Consider the following 25,728-nt stretch of genomic DNA (forward strand, 5'->3'; position numbering starts at 1 on the left):
GGGGGGAGGGGGAGGGAAATGGGAGGCTGGGAGGAGGCGGAAACTTTTTTTTCTTATTCTCAATAAAAAAAAAGAAGAAAAAAAAAAAAAAGAATCCCACCACTAACATACAATGTAATCAATTAGCTGTCATGTGCCCTTTCTGATCTTTAAGAGTACTGAATACAGTTGAAGTCATGTTGAATGTGCAGTTCTATGTCTTGGTTTTGTTTAGTGATCTTTAAGAACATAATGGTTCCCCCAAACAACTGTCTCACTCCCAGTAGGACTTACACCCTGTGGCGTTTGCCATGTGACCTGACACTCTGAGGCTCAAGCTTTGCCACACATATGCTGTAGGAGTAGAAGCCCAAAGATGACACAGAGGCTCCGCCTATGGATCTGAGTTGAGTCTAGCCATGAGCACACACCCATTCCCAGGCTCCTGTGGATCTGGCCACATGATTGAGTTCGAGCCTCAGTTCTGTGAAACTGGTAGGTTCAGCCCATAAGACACTCCCAATCTTTTCCAGTTAGATGCTGTGGAGATCACATAGTCACAAATGTAAGGAATCTAATAACCTGAACTCAACAGAGAGCCATCTGCTAACAAGACGGCTTTACTCAGAACAGTAGCACAAGCTATAATACTTCTGTACCATCTGAAGGTTACACAGGCCAAGAGTACAGCTGCAGCCTGGCCTACTAGCCCTAACCCAACTCTCACAACTGTTATTTTTCCATGACAGAATGAAAAAGCCTATCAATTGATAGGATGACGTAACCAAAGACTCTAGGAAGCTGTTCATTTAACAAGCACTCATTGTTTACTACAAGCCAGGCATTATTTTAGGCCCTGCAGCAGTGAGTCAGCTTTCCATTACTATAAAAAACAAACCCTGATATAACCAGATTAGATGTTTATACTAGTCTTTAAATTTGTGCCACAGTAACTTGAAAGACAGACAGGAAGCATAGAATTTTCTGGAAATGCTGTGTTTCCTGCAGCAAGACTGGCACATTGGAGCTTGCAGGAGAGGACAACTCCTCACTCTGGCCATAAAGGAAGAGATTAACACTACACAGGGTAGGGTTTCTTTGGAGGGTTTGGCATCCATGAACAATCTGGGGATTTTTTTTCTGGGTGGCTCTGCCACCTCCCAACAGTGTGACCCTGGGAACCCATTTGGGCCTTTGGTTGACATATTAGATCTAAACTATCGTAGCACTAATGTTCAAATTTACTAACATTCCTTATTATTTTAAATGTAGGACATGGAAGATTTTTTTTTTGTTTTGTTTTTCAAGACAGGGTTTCTCTGTATAATAGCCCTGGCTGTCCTAGAACTCCTTCTGTAGACCAGGATGACCTTGAACTCACAGAGATCCACCTGCCCCTGTCTCCCAAGTGCTGGAATTAAAGGCGTGTACCCCCCCCCCCCAGTTTGGGAAGATCTTTTTAAAGCTCCAGTTCTGTTTCTATAAACTACATGTCCTTAACACTACCTATGCCAGACTATAGGCATTCCCTGGGGTTCCTTACAGGGGAAGGCTACCACCAAAGCCTCCAATACTGCCAGTCTGTGAAGGAAGGAGACAGAGACTCTGGAGCCTGGTGTATGTGGCTAGCACCAGGAGAGCTGACAGTAAGTAGGGCTGCTCACACAAGCTCAAAAGTCAGTGTCCGGAATGTAAAGGGAGTTAAATCTCAGAGCAGGAGCAGTCAAATAACCAGGCTGTGCTCGTGCCTAGCCAAAAAACACAAGCCTACATTTCCAACAGGCAAGTAATAAATTCAACTCGGCCCTATTCCAGGATTTCTGTGTCTTGGCAGGGCAGGGATGGTAGAAAGGAGCATGGAGCCAGGCCTGCGGAAGCACTGTGCAGCATGCCTTACCGCCAGAACTGGAGTGCGCCCGATCTCCCATCCACATTTCCTGCTGCCCAAGGAACCAGCTGTAATTCCTACTGCAAAGAAAGGCTGTTCAGAGGAGAAGGGGGGGGGGGATAACTACACTGTACAGTCTCAACCTGGAATTTATATCAGAATAATGTGTGAGACAGAAAAAAATTGTGGACTTTTCTGGAAATTCTTTGTCTCACTATTTAGACAAAAGGAAGTCAGCCATCTAGCCCTTTCAGCCTATTTTATAATTTCAGGTCAAGAAAGCAGAAACGGATGCCAGAACATGTTCGAAGCAGGGACAGGAATCAGAATGTTATCTGCAGAAGGTTCAGTCTGCAGTGGCAGGCAGAGTTGCCTGGCCAGCCAGTAGTTCATGCTACTCAGACTGTAAACTGAAGAAGGCACAGCGAGTGAACACTAGTGCCAGTATAGACGAGGGCTCTGCACCATGGGAACCACTCCTACTTGTGATCAGTCTTTACCTGCAAGGACACACAGAGCAGCACGCAGTACAGAGCTCACACTGCAAGTAGCTACATCCAGGTCTATATTACAGGAGGACACCCCTGCCGGCTCCCCTTACCCTGCCCCCACACCCTATATCCTAGTGTAGACTCAGAAACAGTAGCTCTGATTAGTACATATTTCTTCACACTGCAATTGTCCACGGTGTGAAGAAGCAAAGAGCAACTAAAAGTGAAATGATAGGTTCCAAACAAGGAGAATATAAGTATGTGCTTCTCTTATATGATATTTGTACTCAAAGTACTTCAGATTTTGGGGGGGCTGGAGAGATGGCTCAGTGGTTAAGAGCATTGCCTGCTCTTCCAAAGGTCCTGAGTTCAATTCCCAGCAACCACATGGTGGCTCACAACCATCTGTAAAGAGGTCTGGTGCCCTCTTCTGGCCTGCAGGCATACATACAGACAGAATATTGTATACATAATAAATAAATAAATAAATAAATAAATAAATAAATAAATAAATAAATATTTAAAAAAAAAAAAGTACTTCAGATTTTGGAAGTTTTTTTTTTTTTAATTTGGAATATTTGCTCACCCCCAAACTAGCAATCTGAAATTGTAAATGTTCCCAAACCTAATATTGTTTGCTTCTCAGGTCAATGCTCAAGAAGTTCCATATTTTGGAGCATCTTGGATTGAGATAGTGGATTGAGGATGCTCACCTCATAGGAGAAAGAGTGGGAAAGAATAACAGCAATCAGAAGATCCATCAGTCAGTAATGAGCTTGCCATGCAGACAAGAGTCCCAAGTCTGACCCCAACCCATAGTCTAAAAAAGCTGGGAGTGGTGATGTGTGCTTGTCCTGCAGCACTAGTGATCCCTGGGGTTTGCTGGCCAAACACCCTAGCCTAACCAGGGAGGTCCAGACCCTGTCTCAAAAAACAAGTTAAACACTTGAGGTTGACTTCCGGCTTCTGCACACTTGCATGCATACATGTACACACATAAACATACAATTAAGCTTTTAATATCACTTTAGTCATTAATTAATAGAAAAGTCTTGGGCAAGTCCCAAGTAAACTTTAAGGACTGAGGTTTCTTGATCTGTGCAGTGAGTTAGAAACTTGAGAGTCTGTTTCCAATCTATATAATCATGTGGCTTGAGCAGGGATTGCAACTCTTTCTTCACCAAAACCCCTTCCAATGCTTCTCAGAATTTTATGTTAATGAGACATATTAATGCCAACACACCTAAGAATTAAAAACACAGGCACTATCAGAATCAGACTGGGGTTTATGCTTAAGTCTTTAAACAAGAACATAATAGCATCTTAACTGCAACAAAATATGCCTAGTAGCTTTATCCTAGGTAAAAAGCTATGAAAATTGTCCAGGAACAGCAGCTAATGTAGAAATGTGACCAAATCACAACCCAAATCAGTGTGACAGGAGAAGCTCCATTATCTCAGTTGCATCTTCTGCCACTTGCCTCCTCCCTAGTTCCTCATTGTTATTAAACATTCCTTCCCTGGGAGAGACAGAAACGACGTAAAAAGCAACTACCCCTCCTCCTAACATCCTAAGGACAAATCTGGATATGATTCCACTAGTTCACCCTGGGGAACTGATAAGCTCACCAGGCTTCCTTACAGAGAGCGTGGTTGAAGGGTTAAAGGCAAAACCTTAAGTGGCCTTAAGGCGTGGCTTCCCCAAGGTTGCATAGGTGGATCCCGCTCTCCTTGTCATTCCCCACCTATATCCTTTAGCCCCACCCTCAAGGCCCTGTACAGTTAATGCAGAATTGATTGCACGTGCAGGGTTGAGAGAAGTGGCAGGATACTCAGGTGAGGGGCCCATGACCCTCTCCACCCCGCCCCTTTTATGAGGGCAGAAAAATACAGTCAACAGGCACAGCTGTGATGGTCTTTTGCAAGCAGGCCCACCAGAATGTCCAAAGATGTGGCAGCTTTGGCTGGAAGGAACAGTCTTGTTCAATCCCAAACCCAAAGAAAAACACAGTAGTTGGTAAGCAATCTCCTTCTCTTTTTGCCTTTCAGTAAACCTGAATTTCCATTGCTTAGAAGCCAAAGACAACTATTTTACCAGCATCTATTTCTACATCTCCAGAAGACCCCAAGCTTCCTAGGGAGTGAATTAGTTTTCTATTCCTAAGCATTACTAGAATCAGACTAAACAGATAAGTGAACTACAAAAATTACAAAAGTCACACATTTCTGGCATTAAATAAATCACTCAGGGTTTGTGGGGGGGGGGAACACAGTTCTCAGAAAATATCTGCCTTGTTTCTATCACATGGGTTGTTGAGGGCAGGGTTCTAAATGGGCCAGTACTTAGTCTGCCACTAGAATCAAGAAACTTCACATGAACCAATTCATGGCAAGGTCAGGCTTTCTCTGTCACCACAGGTACTGAAGACAACGGCTAACACTGTGTACTGACTGTACTGCAGGCCCAATTCTAAGCATGGTACCTCGGGTAACTCAGTTAACCTCCTCCAACCTGTCTGAGGCAGGTACTGTTCTTATATCTCTGAACAGACCAGGAGACCGAGGCTTTTAAGGATTGAGTAAACCAGTCTAAACCAGTCTGAGGCTACACAACTGGTTAGAGACAGTGTGATGATCAGAACCTTGCTGTGTGGCTCTAGTGTTCACAGAACTATTATGTGAAATGGCTCACAAACGCAAACACCAGAGTTCCAACACGGCAAACCCCAAAAGAGAAGTGACTGCTGTAGTTCTCTCAAATGCATCTCATATGAAGTTTCCCGCTCCATATTCTCTCTCTCTCTCTCTCTCTCTCTCTCTCTCTCTCTCTCTCTCTCTCTCACACACACACACACACACACACACAGAGTTAAAAACATAAAAATTCCCTTCAATATTTTTTCACTTGTATTTTAATTTTGGTCACTATATTATGACTATGGGTAGGCTGCTTTAACTGACTTCAATTGATGTATCTAAATAATGAGAGACTCGACCAGGGGATCTCAGAGGTCCTCCAAATGCCAATATGCTGTGGTCCTTATTGCAGAAATATGACAGTTTCACCAAAGCCCAAATCTATTTCTTCACTGTCCCTGAAGTCCCATTTTCTCTAATATTTCACTTAGCCTCAATTGCTCCAGGAGATCTTGATCTCTCACACAGACATTCCATTATACGTTGCAACTGAATGTTCCCCATTCACAACACTCCACTGACAGTGTTTCATTGATAGTGATGTAGCTTTCATATTTTTGTCCTGTGTATTTTCATATCCTTAACCAGACTAATCTTTCAGAGAATAGGGACTAAGTCACATTTCCCTTTAATCTCCAAGGGACCCCCCTCTAAGTGGGTATGTCACAGTTGCTCAGCAATATTGAGTGATGGATAGGGAGTCACCATATAGCCAGCAGGTGGTCAAGATCTACCATAAGGCTGTTGTGGAACTTTTGTTTAATTATGCAAAGATGTGTTGCATTTGTTTAACTATGTAAAGATGTAAAGATGTGTTGCATTTGTTTATGTTGCAGAACATTTGTTTAACTATGCAAAGATGTGTTGCATTTGTTTAACTATGTAAAGATGTGTTGTTGTTTTTGCCTTACCTGCCTAAGGCACCTGACTGGTCTAATAAAAAGCTGAATGGCCAATAGCAAGGGAGAAGGTATACGTAGAACTTCCAGGCAGAGAGAGTAAGTGAGAGGAATTTAGGCCCAAGGAGAAAGAAAAAGAGATTACAAGGAGATGACAGGGGCCAACCAGTCACTTCATGGAGGAAGCAGAAAAGTAGGACTTACAGAAAGAAAGGAAGGTAAAAAGTCCCAAGGCAAAATGTAGATGAAGAGAAACAGATTAAATTAAGTTAAAAGAGCTAGTGGGACAAGCCTACGTTAAGGTGGAACATTCATAATTAATAGTAAGTCTGTGTCTTTATTTGGAAACTGGTTGGTGGCCCAAAGAAAATGTCAGTTATAAATGGTGCCCCACACGGGGCACCAAATGTTTTAATCTTGGCACAGTGGCTGCACCTTAATCTACTGCTATCTCATCCAGCAATTACAACTCCACAGTTACTGGCCTTCTCCTCTGGTCTGGCGAGAATTCTGCTCCCGCAGGCACAGGCCCTGTCACTGCCACTAAAAGTAGCTTTAACTAAATCTCTATCATTTTAATTATGAATAAGGCTCAAGATTCAAAGGCTGGGGTGAAAATCTGTGAGCTCAGAGAGGCTGGGTAGCAACTAGCTAACCCTCTCTCTTTGCTGGCATCCATGGAAAACCTGTGATTCTGCTTCACCAGACCAGAAAATGCTATGCAACTCCAAACCACACGCCACTACTTCCTGTGCATCTCTCTGTCTCTTCCAGATGGCCTCTGATGCTCTGTGATTACTTTCTGTCAACTAGCTGCTAACACATCCTCCTGACCCAAGGTTAATTTTATTTAATTAATACAAATGCAAACCCAGAATTCACAGTGTGATCAAATATCCCCCAACAGGCTATGAAGGCAGCCATCTCCATTCTTGTTCTCCCTTCTTAGATGTATGTATTTGTAAACATAAATTTATCATTCAAGAGAACCACCCAATTTTCATATTGAAGACTTATCTAAATTTGATATTCTTTTATGTGAATCAAAAATGGTTAAGGTTGGTTTCCTTTTGATATGAACAAAGAGATCGCAGGGGCTGTAGTTTTGTAGGTGTCTGCTTATCTGCTGCATATTCTTGGTGATCACTAAGTCTTTACTTTTCAACATACACAGCATTATGTCACTTCTTCACACTTCCAACCAAATCTTTAGGAAGCATCTGGGGTAAGAGCAGAGAGTCTGTGCTTGCTCAAAATTACGTGTTCTGTCTTATTCATCTGGAAGTGACTAATCCCAACCCTTGGGTTTGCAGGGAGCAGAGATAGATGCATGTTTCAGAGGTTTGCAAACACTCACTTGCTGAAACACAGAGGACATATGACATCACCAACGAGATCCTGAAACTGTCCCTCCCACTGCCCTACGAGCTGCTGAGGTACTGCTCAGCACTGTAAGAACTGCTCCCTATTTTGTAATAATCCTGAGTGACGAGAGATTGACTATTCCATCTCTGAAATGCTTGGAGCCAGAAATGTTTCAGGAGGTTTTAGTGTTGATTTGGGGATAGCTACATAAACATAATGAGATATCCTGTGGATGGGACCTAATCCTAAAAATGAAATTTATTTATACTTCATATGTATCTTACACACACAGCTTCAAGATGACTATATATGGTATTTTAGCATGTCTATGCAGTGTTTGTTTGCTTGTTTATAATGCTGGGCATAGAGCTCAGAGCCTTGACCATACTAGACAAGCACTCATCCATTGAGCTACATCCCCAGCCCTCTGCCTGTGCATTGACTGTAATCATCACATTAATTCAGATGTAGGATTTTACACTTGTGGAAACCTTTCAAATTTTAGAGCATTTCAGATTATGGATTTTGCACTGGAGATGCTCAATATATCCTGGCTACTCAAACTGAATTTCAAAGTTCCTCAAAGAGAATTTTAAACTCAGTTTAATGTGTTTATGTGAGTGCTCCAAAGCACTGGTTCTCAACCCTGGCTCCATATGAAAATCATGTAGAGTGGTTTCATAAATATTAGCCCCTAGCTTCCCCTCCCTCTGGCCAATGCCCTTAAAAGAGTTTGGTCTAATTAACTTAGAAAGGGATTGGGCATCAGCACTTTCCAATCAGAAAATAGTTGGCTACTCCCATCACATTCAGGCCACTATTGTACCAATAGGCATAGCATTGCTGGCTGGTTGGTACTGTAGCTCACAGAGCTCACAGCTAGGTAAGATTTGATGACTAACCCCCACTCCCATCCCCCAACAGCCTATACAGCCCTTCTGGTACTTTAAAAGCCAGCTAGAAAGGAAGAAACTTCTAGATCAGCCCCAGCAGACAGTAAGTGACCGTGGAGTTCTTGGTTCTAAATGGACATAGGTATGATTCCTACTCCCACAAGGCTCATGGAACAATACAAAGGAGGTGGCAGAAAGATTCTAAGAGCCAGAGGTTGGGTAGGACTGCTGTAAAACAGGGCCCTTGCATTCATGAACTCACATCAGCTGTGATTATCTAAATAAGAACAAGGCAGTCAACACTCCGGCATGGATGGGAGAGGGTCCCATAAAGCCCATCTCTGGCTGAGGAGATACTGGTAGCTGATGCCTCCTGGAAGAGGACAAATCACTGTTCTTCAGGAGTCTATCTCTGGAAGGGGCTGCTCATGCTCCAGCAGATGCCCACACCCATGCACACAAGGGCAGCACTAATTGCGACTCAGTGAGCCATAGAAAGAAAAGGAAGACATGAAGTTAAAAGTGTGCTGAGAGCATTGAGAGAAGGGGAAATGGGATGGGTATGATCCAAAATACATTGTATACATCTCCAAAATTAGAGAATAAATAAAAATACTATTGAAAATGCATTAAGACAAGAAAATGGAAGGAAGCTACTTGAAAAGGGTGAACAGAGGCATGAAGAAGAATACACAAACAAGGGTAACTGAGAGGTGAACATGATCAAATTATAGGGTACACATTTATGAAAATATGAAACTGGTTATTTTATAAAGTGAATATGTGCTAATAAGAATCTTTACTTTTATGGGATATAAACAGATGTTATTTAAGACAAGTGTTTTGAGGTGAAATTAGTTTGGAATGTATGGGTTATATTTACTGTGAGACTCCTAAGAACTTTAAGTATCTGTGATATGAGTTTCCAAGGTGTGGTAATGAATATGCAAGAAGCTTAACCTACATGGGATGAGTTTTTAGGACTTGTTTTGGAAAGTAGCCCTTTATAACAGTGGTTCCCACATCCTAGCTAATGAAGGACAGCATTAGGTATCATTTGGCAAGCTTATTAAAACAATGATTCATGGGCCACACCCTAGGGGAGGGAGAATGCACCATTCAAATGAACAAACTGAAGTGATGCTTATGCATACCCACGTTTGGGGATAAGAGCTCTATGGATCATACTATAGAAAAGTAAATAATACTTGAAAGGCCAGGGCTGGGAATATAGTTAAACTGGTAGAGTACTTGCCTAGGCTGCCCAAGGCCACAGGTTCCAGCACTGCATAAACTGGGAGTGGTGGTGCACACCTGAGATTCCAGCACTTAGAAAGTAGAAGCAGAAGGACCAGAAGTTTAAAATTAGCCTCATTTATGTATCAACCTGTACTACATGAGGCCCTGTCTCAATAAATACATTTAGGGCTACATCAATGCCAAGCAGCAAGGACGGTCATATTGAATAGAGCCAGATAATAGCACTTGCTATGATTTGGACATGAAATCCTCCTCAAAATGTTCCTGTTTTGGAGACTTGTCTCCAGCATATGGATCCAATCACTGGAAGGTAACTGGATCATGAGGGCTCTGACATAATCAGTGGATTAACCCCTTGATAGATTGATAGCTTGATGTCATGTACAGGAAGATGGGGGCCTGGCTGTAGGATGTATGCCACTGGAGGCATGCCTTTGAAGGATGCTTTATCCTTGGCCCCTGCCTCTCAGCTGTCACAAGCTGAACACCTCTACTCCACCACATGCTTCCTTCAGGCTACTGTGCCTCACCATGACCCAGAAACAATGGAGCCAAGTGGCCATGTACTGAAACTAGAATCAATATGTGTCGGGTATTTTGCCACTGTGATGTAAGTTAACCAAGTTTTTTACTCATGAAATAAAAATACGTATTTTCATATCTTTTATGAAAAATAATGCCAAATGTTGAAAAGTGCTACTATAGCAAATGACTACTTCAGAATCTCTAAGAACAGACTTGGTTGTTTATCTTTATTACTAATAGGAAAGCAATGTATAGTGACCGGCAACCCTTCACCTGTTTGTTTCTTCATGTTCATCTTCTCTTATCAGAGTTGATGGCCCATGGCCAACTGAATAAACCCAGTGGTACCATCCTCCTGAGTAATCTCTCCTAGATTAGCTCGCAAAATTTCCTTCATATGATACTACCTCATAGCAGGAATATTAGTTCTTCCTTGACTGAAAATTTTAGAATGTATATTTGCTTATTACTCAGTTCTCTCAAAAATGTGTGTGGTCAATACATTATTTCAGTGCTCAAACCATGAACCTACTATGGTTATTGGTAAACATATTTGTACCATGTTTTTAAATTTGTCTATTTATTGATAGGGCCTCATGTATCAAGGCTAGCTTCCAACTTGCTGGATAGCTAGGAATGACCTTGAACTTGAATGTCTTAACCTCCTGCATACTGGGATCACATCTATGTATCAGCCATATTCAGTTAACATGGTCTGGAGATGGAACCCAGCAACTCATGCTTGCTAACCAAGCAGTCTCCCAACAAATCTGCAGCCCAGGCCTGTACCATGCTCTTTGCTTGTAGGCAATTTCACATGAATGATACTGTATCTGTAGTCACAAAGGCATTTAGGGTTAAAAAGACATAATCACTTACTTATAGCCAATAAAGACCACTGGACATTTCATGTACTAACACTGTGAAAAGAGTAAAGAATACACCAAGTCTCCTACATTAAAAGTAAATAATTATCTACTTTGAAAAATATAAAAATTATACACAAGAAAAAGCTAAGCACAGATATAACTAGAGCAAATGTACAATGGCAAGACTTTGTACATGCTAACACAGCTACCAGCCACTGAGCAGCCCATCACACTCAGCCTTGCCACCACTGTTAGGTCCATTTCCTATGCTTAGAGGAATTAAACAAGCCTGACCTTGTTTAATAGACAGCTGTGAACCCGGAGTCAAACCCTGGCAGTTCTCACCTGGAACATCTTTACCAGATGACTTACTACGGTCATGAGTCTGGGATAGTATCCCCCACAGGGACGTTACCTCTTTGATTCGCTTGACTAGAGCATTCTGATCAAAAGCAACCGCTTCTGCACACTGGTGCAGGTGATCTTGGTACCGTAGGCAGAGCTGCAACACCTGCTGAGAGTCCAGCTTCTCCAGTTTGGCATTTGTTGGGGACGTCTGTCCACTCAAGAGCCCTTCAGAGGAGAGAGGGGAAAATGAAATGAGAATTACTGCTAATAAACTTGGGATTACCTAGCTGAAGTTCATGGAGGCAGGGAAAGAGACACTTAACTCAGCATCTTTTGCTCTACGCAAATGAAAGTCACTGCAACTACCCCTGGCAAGGCAGCAAGCACTCCCCAGCCACTTTTACTGTGTGCTTCCTCTGCATTACTTTCTTAGCCCTGTTTTCCACATGACAGAGCCAAGACACAGAGAGGCTGAGCAACTTTCTGATCATCACAAAATGAGCAGTGGTTTCCCTCAGACAGAGCTGCTGGCCTTAGCGCAGTACTTCAGTTTCTTGACTGAAAAGGATGGAAGATGCATTTACTTAATTTTAATTACTATTGGTTACTAATATGGCTACCTGGAAAATGTATAAGGAAATTACTAGAATATGATACCAAAATTAAAACAAAAGCCAGACTGCCAGCGAACGGGCCTGAAAGGCTGTGTCTTTTCCTAACATTGGTTGGCTTAGCTGTAGTACACCAGTAAGCACAGGGGACTATGTTCTCAAAACCTTCACACTGAACTACCATGCTTTCCTACAGGGGCATATGTCAGGTAAAATCTGCTTCAGAAGAAATCAGTTCAATTACAGAGGCTACTACACTTGCCTATGATCAGAAGTCCTGACTAGAACTTAAGCCCATGGACATTTGGTTACCAAGACAATGCAAGTGTGATATGAAGCAAGCCCCTCCTACATATTCTCAAGAATTACTGACATTGTATTTACTGTTGTTAACCTATTAAAAGTTAAGACTGATGAAATTCTTTAGTGTTAAATAAATGCATGCTTCTCACAAATATTTGAAATAATAGTTAACACGTCACAGTTAACATATAACTGATTTTGAGGAAAATATTTTTATTTTCCAAAGCATAAAAGTCAGAAGGGTGATACTGGTTTCTATTTTCACATGTCTTTTTAGTGGTTTGCTTAACAGAAAGTGCTGGATCCTCTTAGCTCCCCTGCTTGTAAGTCAGCGTCTCTCCTCACAGAGTCTCTGAGGAACTCCACTATACATCCACTATACACTTTTAAGACTGGCACTGGTGTGCAAATTATGTTCGAGTATTACCACAAAAATAGTTTGACCTCAGAGACTCCCTTGTGACACTCGCCCTCCAGCTGGCACATTCTGAGAATCATTCATTCTGCCATATTGTCCTGCTCTTAACACTAGAGCACAAGGAACATCAAACATACATGACCCTGGGCATGTGCTGGGCCTCCCATGCCAAAACTCAGCCTGCCCTTCCACCTTCGGGCCCTTGCTGTTCTCATACATGGGAATTCGATCCAAGCTTTTTCTCGCGCGGGATGGTGTGCAGTGGGCCATGCAGTTGTGCTGTGTCAAGAATCCTCAGGCATGCTACACAGTGCTCACATCCTCATGGGACTCAGCCCTTGGAGGTGGAAGCATGAGGATCCATAATGAATCCAAGGTCAACCCGTGATACACGAGACCATGTCAAACAAAATAAAGAATGAATTATATTCCAGGGTAGAATTTATGTTTTTTTTTTCAATATAGTCCCTCAAATTTTAACTTTAATTAATCCTCTGAATTTCATACAATGTGTTTTCTAATTACACAGGAACCTGCTCCAGAATCCCAAGCAGCCTGCTTACGGTTCTGAGCCACCTTTTTCCCCCTAATGACTGAGCTTTAAACCACTAATACATAGCTTAGGTTAATTAAATGGATGCATTTTTTTTATTGCCTATCAGTTGTTCAGAATGAGCCGATACCATTTCGGGTCTAAAATAACCATCCAAGATAAACATCCACTCTCCGCCTAATGGAGGAAATGTGAGTAAACTGCTCGCTGAAAAGAGCACGGTCCCCAGACATGAGGAGGCCTCGATTTTAAAGCACCCCCATTTTGTGGCACGCTGACGTAATCTTAGCCTCGCAAGGTATCCTGGGATCTTGGATGCAGGGTAAGAGGGAATCCCTTAAGCCAGAGGAATAAGGTAGAAGCTACATGCAAATGCAGTGCTCAACTTCCTCCTGAGCTAAATCTATTCTTTTTTTTTTTAATGGTTAATTCCGTTTATTTATTTATTAAAGATTTCTGTCTCTTCCCCACCACCGCCTCCCATTTCCCTCCCCCTCCCCCAGCCTAGTCCCCCTCCCTCGTCTGCCCAAAGAGCTATCAGGGTTCCCTGCCCTGAAGAAAGTATGGAATATATACATATTAGAGTACTACTCAGCAGTAAAAAACAATGACTTCTTGAATTTTGCATACAAATGGATGAAAATAGAAAACACTATCCTGAGTGAGGTAAGCCAGACCCAAAAAGAGGAACATGGAATGTACTCACTCATATTTGGCTTCTAGCCATAATCAAAGGACATTGAGCCTATAATTAGTGATCCTAGAGAAGCTAAATAAGGAAAACCCAAAGAAAAACATATAGGCATCCTCCTGAATATTAACCTTCATCAGGCAATGAAAGGAGACAGAGACAGAGACCCACGTTGGAGCACCGGACAGAAATCTCAAGGTCCAAATCAGGAGCAGAAGGAGAGAGAGCATGAGCAAGGAACTCAGGACCGCGAGGGGTGCACCCACATACTGAGACAATGGGGATGTTCTATCAGGAACTCACCAAGGCCAGCTGGCCTGGGTCTGAAAAAGCCTAAGATAAAACCGGACTCGATGAACATAGTGAACAATGAGGACTACTGAGAACTCAAGAACAATGGCAATGGGTTTTTGATCCTATTGCACGTACTGGCTTTGTGGGAGCCTAGGCAGTTTGGATGCTCACCTTACTAGAATTTATGTTTTAATAATTAATTTGTAAGTGGGATTTTTCTTTTTTACATTTTATTGCAATATAATTTTCAAACTATAGGAAACCAGGAAGTAAAAGAATACCCAAACACATCTATGCTCCACAAGTCACATTTTATAATACCCAGACCTTTTCTGAGTCATTAAAGGAAAAAAAAAAGCAGACATTAGCCAGGCAGTGGTAGTACACACCTTTGATCTCAGAACTCTGAAGCAGAGGCAGGTGGATCTCTGAGTTTGAGGTGAGTTCAGGACAGCCAGGGCTACACAGAGAAACCCTGTCTCAGAAAAACCAAAAAGCCAGAAAGCAAATAATAATAATAATAAAGTAGACATCATGATTCCTCACTACATAATAGACATCTGTCCGTGTTTACTGAGCTCAGACCTGGGCTAATGGACTCCATTTATTACGTGGTGCTTGAGAACGGCAAACACTGGTCATAGTTCTTAAGAACATGCTGAAGCCACTCTCTTTATACAGAAGTAAGGAGTGGGCTCCAAGGACTGGGTGAGGTAGGGATCCAGAGAGACACTAATAGAGCCAACAAATTGCCAACTATACCGATCTCTTAATGTAAAGTGTTAAGGGGAAAAAATCATGGGGGCTAGAAATTCAGTTCCCATTTTTCTGAGTTATTTTACGTTAAACATCGTAACAGTTAAAACATAAAATATAGTACAGAGCCATGTGCTTATTAAATTACGCCATTGCCAAACTGAATGTCTCAACCCTGAGAGCTTAGTTGTAAAATTAGAAATTAACAGTATAATGTTGGACACATATTTTTTAAATGACAGAATCTAGAAAGTAGACTCTAATACTTTGGCAAAAGTTACTGGAAAGGTATAATTAAGTAACATGCTATAAAAAATGAAAAGAACCACCTCTGTGTGAGCTAAATGCTAGTGTCCTCACCAAATTGCCATTTGAAATCCCACAGTACCTGTTTCCACATCCCAGCACTAGGATTACAGGTGTGTACCACATCTGGCGCTGTGTGTGTGCACAACCTACTGTGTGTGTGCACATCCTACTGTGTGCGCGCACATCCTACTATGCCTGCGTGCATAGTTCAGTACTACTATGAAGATCAGAGGACAACTTGTTTGGTATAAACCTTTAAAACTTCTTTAGCTTTAAATGTTTTTATTAATCTTTTGAGAATTTCATTCATGCATAAAATGAATTTTGATAATATTCATTGCTTTCAGACCCTCTTCTCATGTCCCTCCTAACTTCTTGTCCTTTTTATAAGTAACCCATTGAGTCCAGTTAGTTCTGCTTATGTACCTCTGAGTGTGGGATCATCCACCGGAACCTGGTCACCCAACCAGGAACCACACCCTGAATGAAAACTGACCCCCTCCTCTAGTAGCCATCAACTGTCAATAGCTCTAGAGTCTGTCTCACCCAGCACTAAATGGGTCCTAGGAACCAACACAAGCTGCGTACAGCTCTCAGCAAGCACCTTTACCTGCTGGACCTTCTTGCTATGCCTGTCGTTTTCTGTAAGTTCTAGGAGCCCAACTCAGGCCCTCATGGTCACACAGCATGCACTTTACCCAGGAGTCAACTCCCCAGCCCCTGCTCTTGCCTTTTCTAACCAGAGCTGTGTGCCTTACCCTGCTTTCCCACCTCCTCAGTCCTACTCCTCCCTTTCTAAGAATTAGCATGGTAGGGCTGGGGGTGGGGCTGAGAGGTGGCTCGGCTGGTCCAGTGCTTGACGAGTGTGCACAAAGCCCAGGTTCATGCATAGACTAGGCATTGTAAACAGAGACTGCTCGTTGGTGCCCAGTAGCCCAGACCCAAATAATCACACAGAAACTATATTAATTACAACATTGCTTAGCCAATAGCTTAGGCATATTCCTGCCCAATTCTTATATCTTAAATTAACCAATTTCTATTAATCTGTGTATCACCACAAAGCTGTGGCCTACTGGTAAGGCTCTGGTGTTTAGGCTGCGATGTTCTCCTTCGGCAGCTACATGATATGTCTTTGTCCTCTCTCTCTCTCTCTCTCTCTCTCTCTCTCTCTCTCTCTCTCTCTCTCTCTTTCTCCATCTCTATATGGATTTCCCACCTGGCTTTACTCTGCTAAGCCACTGGCCAAAACAGTTTTATCCATTAGCCAATAAGAGCAAAATATATACAGAAGGACTTCCCCACATCAAGACATGGTGGGCAGGACTAGAATCCCAGCATTATTTTGTAGGTAGAAGCAAGAAGACCAGGAGTTCAAAGTCATCCTTTCTACACAGCAAGTTGCAGCCTGGGCTGTATGAATTCCTATCAGTGCCAGACAAAAGTAGTGCACTTTAATCCCTGTACTAGGTAGGCAGAGGCAGGTGGATCTCTGTGAGTTCAAGGCCAGCCTGGTCTACAGAGTTCTAGGACACACAGGTCGTTATATAGGGGAACCTTGTCTTGGAAAACCAAAAGAAAAGAAGAAAAGAAATCCAATTCCCCCCCAAATCAAGAACTTTGAAGTGGCACTCAGTCCTTAAGAGAATCTGTGGCATGGCAGGGGCATGGGAAGTCTTCCTTCAGCCAAGTCTCAGTGCTTACTTATCTGGACGTGGCATAGGGACCAGAGAAACAAAGGACATACAACTTTTCCACAGGCAATCAGTGGGCACAAGTCATATACCTCGGTGTCCTTAGCATTTCCCCATCTCCCTTTCCACCCAAATAACTAAGTCAGATATCCGAGTCCTCTGATTTCTTGAACAATCTCCAGGCTCACAGGCTTGTTCTCTATTTGAATTCATCTGGTAGGAAACAGAGACACTGAGGGATATGGCAAAGGTGTGAGCTCTGGGGTCAGGTAGACTTGGGATAATCCAGAGATTGCACTGAGTGCTATGTAATGGTGGTGGAGTATCACACTTCTCCACACTCGAGCCCTGCATGGCCTGTGACATCTACATGGTGCTACATCTGACACATTACATATGCCATTTATACATTTTCACTCTCTCTTCCAAAGTCTCCAGCTCCCAACTACTGCAGGAGTCAAAAAAGCAGGGTTACAAAATCTGTCTGTAGGGCTGAGCTAGCTTATCATACTGAGTGTGTGTGTGTGGGGGGGGGGTGCATTTGCTAGGCACATATCACTGTGTACTAGCCTTGTAGGAAATGCCAAAAATACAATTCCACTTTCCAAGGTAACCACTAGAAGAAGCAGACATTAAATACAAGAAGGAAAAAAAAAATGCCGGGCAGCAATGGTGGCGCACACCTTTAATCCCAGCACTTGGCAGGCAGAGGCAGGCAGATCTCTGAGTTTGAGGTCAGGCTGGTCTACAGAGTAAATTCCAGGACAACCAGGGCTACAGAGAGAAACCTTGTGTTGAAAAATCAAAATGCAAATGAACAAACAATAAACCAAAAAAAAAGTAATGAAGGTAAATTAGAATAGGAGCTAAAACAAAAATAATTTTAAAAATCCAACTTAAAAAAATACAACTTAAAGAGGAATTTCTCAAAATAATCTTAAAAGGGCCAGTCAATAATACATAAAACATATAATCTATAAAAGATGCCAGACGTAACTAATCCAACAAAACAAGACGTAAGCCCTGCACTTGGGAGATGGGGAAAGACGATCAAGGCCAGCCCTGGCTACACAGCAACTTCAAGATCAGCCAGGACTACATGAGATCCCGTTAGAAAAAAAAAATCACACAAAACAGGACAGAAAGTAGGGTCAACTGGATAGCCACGTGCAAAATGGCAACAAAGGGGCACAAGAGCCAAAAAAAAAAAAAAAGGCAAAGTAGTAGTATGATAGTATGATGCCTCCAAGAGTAAGAACTCCAAAGGACAGAAAAAATGATGATCCCGAGGAAAGAGACCAGACATGAGATCAGAAACAAAGTAGTAACCCCGTTTTTTTGTTTTGTTTTTGTTGTTGTTGTTTTTTTGGTTTGTTTTTTTTTTTTTTTTTTTTGGCCCTTCTACCCAGCATGATAATAGAGTTCCAACCAGAACCATTAGGCAAGGAAAGAAAAAGCAGGTGTTCAAACTGGAATAAAGTGGCGTCTGATCATGGGGATGATGATTTTATATGGACAAATCCCTAAATATTGTAGGAATTAATAAACAAAATGCAGTAAAGTAAGATGATACAAAGTCAACGTGAAAGACAGTTGCATTTCTATACTAATAATGCAAAACCCACAAAGCACAGAACTCAAGAAAGCAGGGTCAATGACAACACATCGAAAGCCTAAAGTACTTAGGAGGTAACTCAGAAGGAAGCAAAGGCCTTGTCTAATGAGCATAAGGCTGATGAGGGACAGGGTGGAAGGAGAGACCTGACTCCTGAGGTCTGTCTCAGAACATTACTCAAACTTAGTGAACCTCAAAACATTTCATTAGCTGAATTAAACTAGAAAAAAAAATTCCATTTTCATGAAGTCCACAGAACAGTGAAACTCCTAGTAAAAGGAAAGAGTATAAGGGTTGCCACAGTAGATGACTTTGGAGGTCAATGGCTTCAGAATTCAGTCTGAGATTGTAGAAAAGTGGAGGGTGACAGTCATGATGCTGCATAACACTGGGAATGGACTGAAGCCATTGAAGCCAGCCTCAGAAGAGGGGTTACATGATACATGTTAGGTTATGTGTAGCTTACGCTAAGTCAGGTTGATTGTGAAGATGTGTCGCTCTGATAGGTTTAATTAAAAGCTGACCAGCCAGTAAGTAGGTAGGATTTCCAGACACAGAGGACATTGGGAAGAAGAAGGTGGAGATGCCAAGAGACACCATGAACAAGCAGGATGGGCAGTGCAGAAACGAGGTAAAAACGCCATGAGGCAGAAAGTAAATTAACAGAAATGGGTTAAGTTGTAAGAACTAATAAGAAATAGGCCTAAGCTGAGGCTGAGCTTTCAGAATTAATATCAGTCTCTGTGTTGTTTTTTGTGAGCAGGCAGCCCAAAGGAAAGTCTAAACAATTAATTTTAGATTTCACTAAGTAAACACGTTCTACAATACTCCTGTAATAAGAAGGCCAAGACAGGAAAGGTGATCAACAGGAAACAAAATGAAAATTGCATATCCTTGCCTGGAAACAGAGTTCTTGAACAAAGCTTTCTTCCAATTTTCAACTTCTATAATTTTCACTTTAATTTTTTTTTACATTTTATTTATTTTCTGTAGGGAGGGGCACAAATAACCCAGGGCTCATGTTGGGAGTCAGGGGACAACTTGGGGAATTTATTCTCTCCTTTCACGATGTGGGTTCCAGGGACTTAACTCAAGCCGTCAGCCTTGCAGCAAGTGCCTTTATCCACTGTCCCACAAAAATTTATTTTCTTTTTCTTTGTGTGTGCACATATATACAATAGTCATATATACATATATATGGTATATATTCACAACTATCATATATGTACACACATATATCCATATATATGTATATGAGACAGTATTTCACTGTATATTCATAGTGGACCTGAAACTTGCTATATAGATCTCTAATTCACAGAGATCCACCAGCCCCTGCCTCCCCAGTGCTGGGATTAAAGGGATGCACCAGCATGCCTGATTATTTTTGCTGTTTTTATGCATAATAATGTTTGTCTGAATATATGCATTGCACCATGTATGTGTCTGGTGCCTTCAAAAGCCAAAGTGGAGTTACAGGTGTTTCTAAGTCTGGGAACCAAATCCCAGTTTTATGAAAGAGCAGCCAAGTGTTCTCAGCCACTGAGATCTCTCTAGTCCCATCAAATTTTCATTTTTAAATATAATTTATTTTACTTTTTTATGTGCATTGGTGTGAGGGTATCACATCCCCTGGAACTGGATTTATAGATGGCTTTGAGCTGCCATGTTGGGCTTGAGAACTGAGCCTGGGTCTTCTGGAAGAACAGCCAGTGAGTGCTCTTAACTGCTAAGTCATCTTTCCAGCCCCACAGATTTCTGAAGGCAGGGTTATCTACATACTAGGTGCTTAGTATAAGTTTGAATATGTCCCCTCCAAACTTGTAACAGTATACAGAAGTAGAGGTTCCTTTCTTAAAGGGCTCAATAGAGGAAGTCTCTTACTGTCTTTCAGCTTCTGTGGTAAAGGGTCAGAGCAAAGCCTGAGCCCTGAGCCCTCACTAAACAGCTGTGAGCACCGTATCTTGGGTAGCCCAGCTTTTAAAACTGTAAAAACTAAATGTCTGTTCCTTATAATGTATGCATTCTTAGGTATTTCATTAGAGCACCACAAACAGAATAAGACAACATTTTCTTGGGCCAGGGCTCAAACTACCAACGTCTAAGAAGCTTAAATACCCATCATCTCACTCCATTTGCTCAAGCAAAGCTCTGGGTTTATTTATTCTTTGAGCAGCTGCACGTGTGTGTGTGTGTGTGTGTGTGTGTGTGTGTGTGTGTGTGTGTGAGAGAGAGAGAGAGAGAGAGAGAGAGAGAGAGAGAGAGAGACAGAGACAGAGAGACAGAGAAAGAGAGAGAGAGAGAGAGACAGAGAAAGAGTCAGAGAGAAAGATTTAGACAGGGTCTCACTCTGTAGCCCAGCCCAGGCTGGCCTGGAGCTCACTATGTGGCCCAGGCAATCCTATGAGTCTGCTGCAATCCTCCCGCTTCAGCTTTCTAAGTGCTGGGATTATAGGTGTGCCCCCACCACACCCAGAATGTACGACACACATTTTACTCCTATTATATAGCACAGAAATGAACTCATTCCTGTCTCTGAAGTAAGCTTATGTCACCCTTACTTGAAGATATGTGTAGTTTCTAAGTGAGTCCTTATCTATAAATTGTTTGACTGCAGCCTCTGAAGATGCAGAAAAGGGTTATATGGAACCACAAGATAAAATGATACTGAAGATCAACAGGACCACATATTAAACTTTGCTCCTTCCCCTAGCAACTACATGGAAACACACAAATACATCCCGTCATCATCCAGTCAGAGCCTGAGTGATCTACAGCAATAAACGACACATCTAGCAGGTCCTTTAGCTAGTTCTCTGACCCCTGGCCCCAAGTTCACTGTGATAACGTATCTAAATCTCTATGAAACCATAAACACAAAGCTCCCCACCGTCGTGCTGGAAGAACCGGATTCCACATTCTAAGTCCCTGAACACATGCATCAGTACTCTATCTGTAAAAAAACACTTGAGCTAAAAAGATTCAGACGTGCCCCCCACTGTCCCTATGGCACACAGCTGTGAAAACATGCTTCTTTGTAGAAAATGTGGGTCAATAACATTAAGAAGAAACATCACATGATGCTCTGTAACTAACCCTTCTTTCCTTTCGTGCTTCAGTTTCTCCAGAAGTAGAAAGGCATTACAAAGAGACAGGGAGAGCTGGGCCACTATAGAGGTTATATTTTGATGTCCCCAGAGCAGGTGAGAGTGACAAGGAGAAGCAAGCAGAAGCCAGCTATCTCCAGAAATCACACTCATGCTGCCAGTGTGACAAAGTGACTAAGCAATCTAAAACAGGTATTTTGAACAGGCACATGTATAAAATTCATGCTGAAGTTAAAGCAATTAAGGTTAGGGAAACAGGTTTGCAAACTGATTACATCAACAGGCATTAGAACTAAACTTGTGTTTAAATTTCAGCTCTGACTACTCTTTCAGTCTCGGCAACTCTTGTTAGCAAATGAGGAAATGCTGACCCAGATACTTCCGAAGCCATTAGATGAGATCATGTATGTAACATCTTCAACCAAGAAAGGAAAGGGAAGACAGGAAAGAGCAGTTTCTATTGTCAATGGAAAAAGAGAAGTGTGTGCACTCAAACCATTTCTTACAGATGACTTTTAAAACACACTTTGGGACCCGTTTACTCACTGAGTATGAAAAAACATGGGAAGTTTTCCTATCCTACCAATATTTGTGTATTAAATTTCCTCTAGAGACAAGATAAAACAAAATACATTGGAAGAAAATAAAGAATTTCATGGAAGCAGGCTGGGGAGTTGGTTCAGCAGTTAAGCAACCAGTGGGTTGCTCTTCCAGGGGACTTGGGTTCTATTCCCAGCACACACAAGGCAGCTCACAAGTATCTATAGCTCCAGTCCCAGGGGATGTGCTCTCTTCTGACCACAGAAACATATGTAAGTGGACATACACTCATACATGTACACATGCAGGCATGCACTTTTACAGAAAATAATAAAAAATAAATCTCAATTTTTTTTTTGATTTTTCGAGACAGGGTTTCTCCATGAATTTAAAAGCAAGCCATGCAAACACATGTATGTTTTATGCTAATAACAGTAGAAACCAATACAAAAAATACATAAAGTAAAAATATTTCCAAAATTATTTTAGGGAACCTCGAGGAGAATCCGCATTGACCCCAAAGTCTTGTGCATAAATGTGTACGCTACCTCTAAGCCACACCTTCAACCTCAGGTAGTCTTTCATTATAAAATAAGACTCAGTGAAGGCTATATAAAATCAGTTTTAGGTTCATCTGAAGGAAAAGATTCAAAGTTGTCCAATAAGGAAACAACTGCCCTGTATTTCAATGAGCTCTCTGGCCACACAAGGCCAACAGCCCACTTCAATAAGGAATTCCAAAACAGACATCTGTGGTGGCTAATACTGTTAACTTGACAGGTCTTAGAACCAAATAGGAGTCAAACCTCTGGGCAAGGCTATAAGGGAGTTTCTAAACTGGGTAAGGAATGAGGTGGAAAAACCTACCCTAAATTCAGACAACAACTGTTGAATTAGGAGCGGCGGGGCTGCGTCCCCAGCACCCCGCCGCCCGCATGGCTAGGTTATGCCCGAAATAATTACACGGAAACTGTATTCTTTCAAACACTGCCTGGCCCGGCTAGTTCCAGCTTCTTATTGGCTAGCTCTTACATATTGTTCTAACCCATTTCTAATATTCTGTGTAGCCCACGAGCTGGCTTACCAGAGAGGATCTTAACCTGCGTCTGTCTGGAGTGGGAGCATCATGGAGACTCCCTCTCAGCTTCTTTTTCCCAGCATTCTCTTCTGTCTACTCCGCCTACCTAATTTTCTGTCCTATGAGGGCCGAGGCAGTTTCTTTATTATTAACCAATGAAATCAACAGATAAGATACAAGACCCACCTCCATCAAACAACATTTCAGGACTGAATAAAAAGGAAGACGCAAGCTGGAACAAGCACTTCCTGGCTGGATACAATGGGCCCAGCTTCTGCCTTGTCTTCCCTGCTTTAATGAATTGTGTCTTCAAACTGCGAGCCAGTGTTAGGTAAACCAACACTTATTTAACTTGCTTTTGTTAGAGCATTGAGGAAAAAGCCTTCTTTCAGAGGCTCAGGGACTAAGAGCGCTTCCTGATCTTCTAGGGGACCTGAATGCAGTTCCCAGCACCAACACTGGGTGCCTCACAATCTCCTGTAGCTGCAGCTGTAAGAGATCTTCTGGCTTCCTCTGCACTCGCTCACAGAAAAACATACATACATACATACATACATACATACATACATACATTAATAAGATAATAAAAGCAAATCTTTTTAGGAAGGGAGGGAGGGAGGAAGGAAGGAAGGAAGGAAGGAAGGAAGGAAGGAAGGAAGGAAGGAAGGAAGGAAGGAAGAAAGGAAGGAAAGAAGGAGTAATTAGCATATCACTCAAGTCAGAAGCAAAGTCCCTTCAGGCTGAGATCCTATGAGCCTTGTTTGCTACAAGACAACTAGAGCTAGTAGAAGGGTGGAGTTTTGCTCTAGTACTGCCCCTAGTAACAAAAGGATCTCCAGACTGAAGCCAGAGACAGATTTACCACTCAACTCAAACAGGAGAGGTGAATGGATGCCCTGATTCTGAAGCATGTTTTTTTCCACTTTCAGCGTGTTTTCCTTCTTGGATGCTGTGCTCACAACCTATTGGATCCAAATCTGTCAACATTCCCTGGCCTCTCCTACTGAGCTATCCCAGAGAAACAAACATATAGGATTTACACAGCCAGATTTTTTTTTTTTTTGGCTCCAGTGTTACTTGAATGTCCTCAAACAAGAGAATGATTAAACTAATATATTTGCCCAAAGTTTGCTATTAAGCTGGTGTTTTCATATAATATCCAAATGATATAGAGAAAGCCAGAATGCAATTTTAATCAAAACTGTGACATAAAATACACACTCAGTACAATTCGAACTATAAGCAACTGCATGCCCTAGTGTCTGTCCATATGACAAGTAGGAAACATATAACAAAACATTAATGATTATTCCTAAATGGTAGAATTTTTTAATTTTATTTTTTGTAATTGTTTCTCCATTTCTTTAAAGTAATCATAATCTTTTGTTATCTAAACATGAGCACAAAAAGCTACGTAATAGTTACCTTGGATTTGTGACACAGGAAGTAAAATAAATCCTTTCAAAGGAGATGGCGGGAATTACAAAGTCAGGTTTATATCAGCCTGTGTTTGTGGTGGTTGCTAAGCACACTGCTACCTTTAAATTAATTGGTAAGCATGGAACAGCTGGACAATATCGGCTTTTATTGAGGGCATGGGACAACAGGAACTCAACACAGGAAGCAAGGGTATGAATCGGCATAACCACTTTGAAGGGTAAATTAAGTGAAGCAAAGTGAAAATGTTGGGACAAAATGAAAGCCATAGAACAAATTAATTAATTCTCTACTATTACAGTTTGTTTTTGAGACAGTATCTCATGTACCACAAGTTGGCCTCAAACTTGCTTTTACTGAAGTTAGTCTTGAACTCCTGATCCTGTCTCTACCTCTTGATGATTAAGATTACAAGCATAAGCCACCTGGCCTCTAAGAGTCTCTTAATCAAATCAAGCTGACAATCAAAACTATCCATTACTCATGGGACATTTGAATTTATTTGTTTTTTTCCCTTGAAAGGACAAAGGATCTAAAATAAATATGGCAAAATTATTAAAATCTGATAAAATGAATTAACAGAGAGCATCTGTTACCTCTTCTATATGTCAAGATACTACAATGAAAGAGAAGTTTTAAATAATACTATGATAAGCATTAGTGATCCCTACAAGGCAATCTCTGTTGAGGACAAGGCTCTCTGTCCGCAGCAGGAATTCTTAAACTCTGGGATATAAGAGTATATATGTATGCCATGGTGCCACTTCCCAAGGAGGGTTTGGTACACTTGCCCTCAGCCCTAGGCAACATTTGGGGATAACTATGAACTCTCTTTAGCCATGTGGTTGACCAGGTAATTTCTATTTGTGGTAAGAGTTAGCAATCTTGGACAGTTAATGAGATGGTGACACACTGGGTGACACAAACAAGACTTTCACTTGAAGAAAGACTGCTACAGTGACCACCAGCCAAAGTCTTAACACCCAGTACTAAGCATGCAACTGAAGGTCTGTCTGCAGAACCGAATGAATGCTGGGAAGCAGTCTAAGAAATGTTCTTAGGTTCAATTAGGCCCTGGTGCAAAACCAAGGTTATAAGTTGTAGCTGA

General features: G+C 41.8%; 1 protein-coding gene across 1 annotated transcript in view; it reads right to left on the minus strand.

Moving 5' to 3' along the window:
- Positions 1-25,728, minus strand: part of Borcs5 (BLOC-1 related complex subunit 5) — an 88,270-nt gene that overhangs the window by 23,448 nt on the left and 39,094 nt on the right. Inside the window, exon 3 of the mRNA XM_050123226.1 lies at positions 11,282-11,439. Coding sequence (XP_049979183.1) covers positions 11,282-11,439 — 158 coding nt within the window. The remainder of the gene's footprint in view (positions 1-11,281; positions 11,440-25,728) is intronic.

Source organism: Alexandromys fortis, unplaced genomic scaffold (assembly GCF_014885135.2).
Source record: "Alexandromys fortis isolate MF-2015 unplaced genomic scaffold, M_Fortis_MF-2015_v1.1 scaffold_223, whole genome shotgun sequence".
In the NCBI taxonomy this organism is placed as follows: Eukaryota; Metazoa; Chordata; class Mammalia; order Rodentia; family Cricetidae; genus Alexandromys; species Alexandromys fortis.